This window comes from Aulonocara stuartgranti, assembly GCF_965226115.1.
Source record: "Aulonocara stuartgranti genome assembly, chromosome: 3".
Lineage (NCBI taxonomy): Eukaryota > Metazoa > Chordata > Actinopteri > Cichliformes > Cichlidae > Aulonocara > Aulonocara stuartgranti.
The window spans coordinates 49,508,266-49,517,201 of NC_138941.1; the positions used below are offsets into that span (position 1 = coordinate 49,508,266).

The 8,936-nt window shown below is 40.6% G+C and overlaps 1 protein-coding gene across 1 annotated transcript; it reads left to right on the forward strand.

Moving 5' to 3' along the window:
- Positions 1-5,395: 5,395 nt before the first annotated feature.
- LOC309701660 (uncharacterized protein) lies at positions 5,396-8,451 on the forward strand. Its single transcript, XM_082525811.1, has 2 exons — positions 5,396-6,970; positions 7,413-8,451. The coding sequence occupies exons 1-2, from the start codon at positions 6,305-6,307 to the stop codon at positions 7,530-7,532; spliced, it is 786 nt and encodes a 261-aa protein (XP_082381937.1). The 5' UTR covers positions 5,396-6,304; the 3' UTR covers positions 7,533-8,451.
- Positions 8,452-8,936: the final 485 nt, after the last annotated feature.

Genomic DNA, 8,936 nt, shown 5'->3' on the forward strand with positions numbered 1-8,936 from the left:
CTTATGTTGCACGCCAGTTTTCCCTGGGCTGGGGTGTAACAGCTTTGGTGTCACATTTTTATAGAATCATTTTGCGCAAACCACTAACTATTTATTTTAATTAGTGAAAACAGATCTGCACTGTACTTTGTTGTTTTCTCTTCTAAGTTCACTCCCTTGCTCGAAGTCGTCAGAAAGTAGATGTGATTGTGCAAACACCGCTCCTCCCATGGAGGCACACTTCACTCTGCTCTGCTATATTTAGTTTACTTAGTGACTCAGTGGCACAGAGCAGCCACAGTGAGTAAATGAAATCACTGACTACACTGATTTGTGTGGGAACACAGCAGAGTTTTGTCCCAGCTCATTTAGTTAGCCAATTTAGTGGAGAAAGTCATGTTTTAGTCATGACTCATCCCAGTTCTTAAGCATAACTTAAAGTGTTATTGACCATTGCCAATGACACTTATTGAATATAATATAGTTACTTTTTTGGATTGTCTATTTTATTTATTTAGGACATTTAAACAACAGATGTTGACCAAATATGCTTTAAAAATATGCACTTTTACATTCTACAACAAAACAAAAACACTTTCAAAATACTTGAAAATCTCAGTGATCTGATCTCAGTCTGATTAAAATGTATTTTTATTTGGCAAATTGATGATAATCCATCACATTCACCATAAGACTCCACTCTCGTATATAAGCTGCCTTTATAGATTAAGTGCATCAATACTGGTATTCGTAATACTGGCCCTGTATTTACTTGATGTCCAATTGATACCAAAACTTGCAGTATCTCACACCACTACATGTCCCAAGACCAGTGGCGGTCCTAGCCTGTTTGGCGCCCCGGGCGAACACTCTGGCGCCATCATACCCTCCCTTGTCTAGGGATTGTTTCTGGGATTTCGCACAACCCAGGATTCAAATCAGGAATACACAATGAGCTTGGATTTACATCATTATGAATGAAATGTGCTCTATTTGGAAGCAGCAGGTCTTCCTCCCCTTTCGACAGGTTGTGTGTGAGACTTTAAATCATCAAACTGTAAATTATAAATTTTAAATTGTTATTGATCCCTTTACCCCGAGTCCTAAAGTGTATATTTATTTTACTCTTCTTATATTTATTGTTTGTTTACTTAACTGGAGCCTCGTCCTCTCGTCTCTCTATACTGGACTGTATGTAGCGGAGATGACAATAAAGTTTACTTTGACTTCAGCAGCGAGCAGGCGCACCGAGGGCTCTCGCGCTCACTTTTCGCTTATAGAATTTCGAAAAAACATCGGTGCAAATTATAAGTCTGTATCATGATGTCTGGTGTTTTCGTGTTTGTTGGTTTGTTTTTATTGTTTTATTTTGTGAGTTTGTTATTAGATGCCGCTCAAGCCACCCAGAGAATCCCCCGCCGCTCCGCCCTCTCCTCCCTGTGCCGCGCGCAGCAGGCACCTCGCAAACGGAGGGCGCCCTTACTCCCAGCAAATGGGCGATAGAAAACCGTTCGGTGCCCATGCCATTCCCAATATGCGCTGGCTGATGTCGGGGCAGCATGAGTACGAGCAATTTTTTATTTTTATTTTTTGCCGATGCCCGTGATGCCGCCCCCCACCACGCCCTTGTCGCCCGTATCAAAAACCGCCACTGCCCAAGACAGACACAGACCCCCAGCATAGAGACAGAGCTAAAGTTTAAAGACAGACACTTTCACATTCCCGTTTGAAAATACATGAAAAGGTTTTTTTCACTGTCTAATTATTCTGGGAAGTAAAAATCCCAGTGATTTAGTCTATTAGAATCCAACTGATGTAATTAAGTGAACTCTTATGCCCCATCGTGTGTTTGTTTGTCATAAACAAAAATAGAAATACTTTCAGATATAGGGGTTCAAAAAAAATCCTGACTATGAAGAGGTGTAGATTATTATTATTATTAACAATATCAGCAATAAAAGCTGATATTTAAACACATTTTAAGATTTCACTGTTCGCAGTGTTTCTACGTCCTCAAGTCCATTATAAGGTGTGCTCTCCATCCAAGTGAGTTTTGTTGGACCGTCATATGCATTTTTTTAAAATGTTTTTTTTTAAATGTCTGAACAAGAAATTATGCATTTAAAAGAGATGTTAAAGAAAATGTAGTGAGAGAAACACTTCCAGTAGCCTTGGCTCATCTGAGCAGCTGAATATCTTTGAGGGCAAGCTTACCCCCTCTGGGTCTAGTTCCCCAATAGCTGGAGGATCATTTCCAGTACGCAATAAATTGCAGTCTTGTGTAACAGCATCTGATAGGGTGGTGTGTGTATAACAAGAGAAATTAAGTGTTCACTCTTCAGCAATGGTTTTATGAAAGTAAACAGAAAAGGGAAGTTATACAGAAGATGTTTTGATGCATGTTTGCTAGTGATCCTTCTAGTGTCCCTTATCATGAATAGTTCTTCAGAGATCAGTTTATGCTGTTTGTTCAAGATGTACCTTTACAAAGGGAGAGAATTGTTAGAAAGAAACTAGTCACGTCACACTAACACGCTGGTGAAAAAAGCCTGCTAGCGTTTCTTCTTCCTCAGACAACTCAGACTTCCACCTACCTCAGAAGTTGCTCAAGAACTTCTACTCATGCACCATCCAGAGCATCCTGATGGGAAATATCTGCACCTAGTATTGGAACAGCACCAAGGAGGAAAGACGAGCTTTCCAAATAGTGGTGCACTTTGCCAAATGCATCATTTGACAAATGGAAGTTAAAGAAATGCTGCTGGTTAAAACCTAGTGCAGCTAATGGCTAAAGTATTAAGTCTCTGGGAACATGTGACCAGCAATATTCTGTAGACCTTGCTGAATCACGTATAAATAGTGTAACATATCCTGTCACGTATCTTGTCATTACAGGCCAGCCCACCAGGTGCTCTCTGTATTGTTCACTCCCAAGACCTGACTCCAGGACGTGCAGGAGAAATAACATCTCTGAGCTGGCCTAGGAATGCCTCAGTGGAAAGAAAAAGGTCTGGGCGTCTTTGCCTCGGCTACTGCCTCTGTTATCAAGCCACGGATAAGCAGAACAAAATTGGTGGTTGGACCTTTGGTTCTGTTAAAAATGAGGGAAAAAAAGGAGTAAATCTTTTGAAACTCATCCAGAATATTCATGTGACTAAGTGGAGTTTTCTGATGTACAGCTCCACAGGGACAACTCTTCAGCATGTCAGTTTCAATCTAAGATGCAGACAGAGCAGACTTGTTTCAGAGAGTTTGAAACAAACTCAGAGCAGAGTTTTATCGATTCTATGGAGTGCACAAAATCAACTTCCAAGTGAAAGGATAAGACGGGTCCATTTCACTATAGATGCACAAGATTAGTTAGAACTCAAAAAACTTCTACCCTACCCTATTTTAGAGTTTTCATTTTTTTAAGTTTGTGGCCAGGGCTCAGCGGACCCAACACTCTAAAGGAAAAGAAAAACAACTCTAGAAATTCCCTACTTTGCTAATGAAAACTTATACTTCCCAGTCAACACATACACAATATTGACAAGAACAGGAGGACTTCACAACCAAAGACAGTCAAGAAAAATGAGTGAAGAACTTTTCAGACAGGAATCTCACTGAAGTCCTAGCCACAGAACTCAATTTTGCCATTTCTCCTCAACAGTTACCCATAGTGGACTTCAAAACAGACACAGAAACAACCATAATGATTAATAAATGAACACAAACAGGATCAGAGCAAATAAGGAGGAAAGTTTTAGCCACCCTCTACAGTGCAAAAAGTTCCTCTGTCCAACCTCACAATACAAGAAAAGAAGGCTGTCCAGCCGATAAGAGGAGGTGCACTGTTGTTCTAAACACAGCAGCTTATTACACAAACATTACTACACTCTGCAGTGACTTCAATACCTATGAAGCCTTAAAACGAGACCCCAAAATCAAGCACAAATAACGTATAAGTTGCCTACAAAAACTTGAAAAGGACAAAGTCATTGACCGCCCTACATACCATCGTCTATACCCAGGGGATGCTAGTCTTACAAAGGGTTCATCCTAAACCTTGGCTGATTATGACTCACACCCGTTTTTACACCTTTGCTTAGGCAGAGGATCAATAGGGGGTCCATGACCCTCTTAGGGACACTTCCATAGGGCTTAAATCTGGGACTCTCCACCAGTTCCTCTTAGAATTGAAGAAGCTTCTCAGATGTGAGGTGAAACGTCTTCAAGAAACTTAAAGAAGTCCAGATTTTCTTTCCATAGACTAAGATGACCTGGATGACTAGAAACCTCTACAGAAATAAAGGATTATGTTTTCTCTCCCCACATGTTCACAGCTAGACTAAACTGCTTATAGTCCAAAAATATATATAAAGGGCTCCCCCGTGTGGTCTGAAATGATAACAGCTTGATGTTATAAAATAAATATTGTAAGGAAACATTAGAAAAACGTTTCTGCCCCGTAACAAAATGATGGTTAACTATAATGGAGCTTACAGCTGTAGATGTTTCACTCTGTATGTAACAAAAATAATCTCCCCCATCTTTCTTTGTATCCTGTGCCACGTTCAAGCAAAAGCTGTGTCACAGATATCTGCATCAGCAGACTCGGAACAGAAGAGTGGTATTTTCTTCCTCTTCAGCAGTTACGCTAAAGAGAAACAGAACTTTAACTTTGAGATGCATCTTCTGGGTGCCACATCTTAACACAAATCACTACTATCACTGCAAAATGCGTGATTGAAAACAATGGAGGCGTTTTCACTGATGCATCTTTAGCCCGCCCTGAGCAGGTGTCCAAAAACCTTGCACCTCCAGCCACCTCCACCTCCCTGGGTGGGGAAGTGTTTCTTCTTCATCATTCTTAGAGATTTCTAAAAGTTTGAATGGCTTTCATAAAACAGCTGCACACAGACATCACACAGACTAGCAGCTATTAATGAGGAGACACTGATTAAGAGCTGCAGAAGCCTCTATCATAGAGGCTCCGTCCAAAGTTAAGTACGAAAAATGAAATCACATTAACATTTACATGTAAAAAAAAATGAATAATATTCCAATTATGTTGTACTAAGTATGACAAAAAGTTATCTTTAATAGCAAAAAATAAACAATAACAAAAAGTACAGAAAATGTTTTTCTTTCCTTTTTTATTTATTTCATATATAGCTGAAATGAATTACTTTGTAACCTAATTAATAATTTTATGTCCTGTGTAGTAGTAAACAGTCTTCCATCCATCCATTTTCTTCCACGTATTGACCGGTAAATCGAAGGTACAGCGTCCACATCACTGTGGTTGCGGCACTAATCCATCTGTCGATCTCACGCTCCCTTCTCCTCTCACTCGTGAGCTTAAACTTCTCCATGTAAGGCAGGAACTCTTCCATGACCTGGAGTGTGGATTAGGACCATGGCATCTCTACCTTTAAGATTAGGCTTAAAACTTTTCTTTTTGACAAAGCATATAATCAGGGCTGGATCAGATGACCCCGAGTCCTCCCTTAGTTACACTGTAATAGGCCAAGGCTGTTGGGGAATTCCCATGTTTCTTCTTCAGTCCCCTTTGGGGCTTTTTTTTTTTTTTTTTTTTTTTACCTTTATTTGTGTTTGTACAAATCTCTCTATTTAATTATTAGTTACTATTAATATCTGTCTCTCTTCAACAGTGTGCCTTTGTCCTGACTCACCCCAGTCAGACACAGCAGATGGCCTCCCCACCACGGGCCTGGGGTTCTTGCTGGGGGTTCTTCCTTCCCATTGCTGCCAAAGAGCCTGCTCATAGGGGGGAAACCTGATTGTTGGAGGTTTTCTCTGCATCACTGTAGGCTGTATAAAAAAACAGAATTAAACTGAGCTGACCTTTGACCTCACAGTAAACCTCTCAGGTCCACACAGCACTTGTTTAAACTGCTCAGCACTCTCACACAGCCTCCTGTCATGTAGCTTCTCCCCAACACATTTCACAACTTGGCTCACTTTGATTTTTCCCACGTAAATTAATGATAATAAAATATTATGAACAATATAATAATGTTATGGACACTGGAGTGTTCTGTGGCTACAGCACCACCAAACAAAAAGTGATGATCAGAATATGTTTGTTGGATTTCAGCACCTTGTACATGTAGTTACGTCTTATTGCCAGCTTCAGTTACACGGGGCAGAAATCTATTTAGGCTAGCGCCATTTACAATGCTGGTGTATGCCGGTTGGGCGGACCCTGACATCACATCAGTTCATGCGCATGTAGCAAGCCTTTCTCTCAGTTTCTAAACCTAACGGAGCTTCGTGATAACGCAGAAGAAGGTTGATAACGGAAACACTTCACTGTCAGATGGTCAGGATGAGCCTTTCATCAGTGTTTGTGTTCTTTCTTCCTTTTATCTGTGAGGGGTTGGGAGCACTGATCCAAACCACTGTGGGGGCAGATGTGGAGTTTCCACTCTCAGAGGAGTGCAGGAAGGGAGAGGGCACACTGTATCAGCGGCTGGATGATGCCAGCACTCAGCTCATCGCATCTCTAAATGGTTACTGGAAGCCAGGACGAGATTACACTGACCGTGTGGTCGTAGGACGCGATTCGTTAATCTTAACAAATGCTAACTTCAATGACAACGGACATTATGAGTTTACCTGCAACAGGAAACACTTGGAAGCTTACAAGCTGGAGGTATTTGTGCCCTCTGAAGTTGCTGTATCCGAGGGTGGGGATGCCATCCTCCCGTGTCGCTCCGTCACAGCGGGCCAGTCGGTGAAGTCTGCGCGCTGGAGGAGAAACGGGGAAGTACTGCTGGAGCTGAATGGTCGGACAGGGGAAATCACATACGGGGATGACTTTAACAGAAGCCGGGTATCGATACCATCTGACTGGGACCGACGGGCAGACCTGTCCCTCACCATAAAGGGAGCTCAGCAACAAGATGGAGGAGTTTATTACTGCGACATAGAGAAGGCCGAGAAACACCGCTCTGCTGTCCGCCTGCGAGTGCGCAAACCACCGGTAAGTGCACCACACCCTGCTCTATCTTGCAAACCGATTGATTTACAGCAGAAACGCTTTAAATACAACATCTGCATTTGATGCCTTGATGACTTTCTGAGTGTGAATAACTTTACCATACTGTGTCAGGGTGACTCTGCTGTGACAGCATCGATTACAACAACACTGATCTCTGTCCTGGCAGCAAAGACTCACAGTTCAGGTTTTAACTATGTCATTCAGGAATTTAACAAGATAACAGGCACCTACAGGTGATTTTGTGGCTTAAACTGGGATTAACCCCTTTTTTTCTAGTCAGATCACAGATTGCACATGAACATTTCATCTTGATGTTTTGCTGTAAACTGTGTGATCTTTGATTTGCTGTAAACTGAAAGGCATTTAAAGTTTAAACAAACTGCACTGACTAACACTGAGTTTCATGTTTTCTTGCCGTCTGCAGGAGTCCTACCACTGGATATGGATCACAATCATCATAACAGCAGCTGTGACATCTGTGATTGTTTTTACTCTCAAGTTCTTTTGGGGCTGGAGAGAGAAGACCAAGGGTGTACATGCATGAAGAGAGCAGAGGAGACAGTGTCCGAAACAGTCCACTAAATGACCAATCATTTATAATCAGGAGAAAAGCACATCTCTAAAAATTGCTCTGCCAAGCCTTCTGATGTTATACTGCCTATAAAAATGAATAGAAATAGCTTTTTGTAGTGCATTACTTTTAGTACCAAAGTCCAAACCTTTATTTCACTGTGTAATGAAAGTCTTCATGGCAAAATAAACAGCAGATATCTGCACACTGCTAACTTACAGTGTAAAGATAAAATACACACATACAGAGATTTCTTTCTGACTTTTGACTTATTTATTTGTGTCTTCTTCTTCTTGGCAGCTCTTCACTTGGTACAGTTGAAGGTCTGCCCTGAGAAAGAAGGTATAGCTTGGTTATAGCAACAGCAAATAATCAATTTTTATGATTTCTTCATTGATCTGTAAGAAGCTGGAGCTTATGGTTAATGAATGCAACAGTCTGCGTTGAGTAGTTGAATTTATTATCATTGTGTTGAGGACAAAAGAGTCTTCAGGCCTCCAAAAGACCTTTTAAAGGTTCCAGGTGCCACCAAGTGTGACTGAGCAGGAGACTGAATGTAGATATAAATGTTCATTTTAGATTATTGGTTGTAGGGTAAGGTTTTTATTATGATTTAATGCTAACAAGTTTAATTTAGTTCACTGGTTTATTTGATGAGGACACCCTGTGCGCTGCTGTGGTTTGTGGGTCAGTTGGTTTACAGTGAGTGTATGAAGGGCTGCTGCTGAAACCATAAACCACCAGCCAGTAAAGATTTACAGTTTAAGGGTCCTTCATTTGTTTGCTTTAGGGTTGTTTACAGGCCACAGTGACAAAATGTGATGAATTTGCTTGCACGATGAAAACACTACAGTTCAACTTCAAACACCCTCAGAGGTTCAAGCTGGACTTCTTTCTATGTCTAGAACTTTAAGGGATTCTGTTTTTTATTTAATAACTGTGACTTTACTTTTTCCATATAATGAAGTTACACATACATTCTTTTGCATCAAGTTCACTTTTAATAATTCTACCACGCAGTAAATCTGTGTGATTTTGATGTGTGGCTAACTCAGCATCTTTTAGAAATAGAAGAGTCTGAAACTCAGACAATCAGCAAATAGGGTTTCTGGTGAAGCTGGAGCCAAATAACTGCTTTTAAACTGATTCTTAGAGTCCAGAGTGAACCGTTAGTGTCCTTAAACAACTTGTTCATTGGCCACATGATATTTCCTGCATGTTTGTAGAGTTTGAACAATAAATATATTCATTTACAGTGAGCACTTGTCCTGCTCTGTTTTTTAGTCTGTACTCTGTTTACTTTGTTCTTTATAAAAACTTCAAGAAGCTTCTTGTAAAATAAAATAAAATAAAATCTTCAATAAAGTACAGCACTTA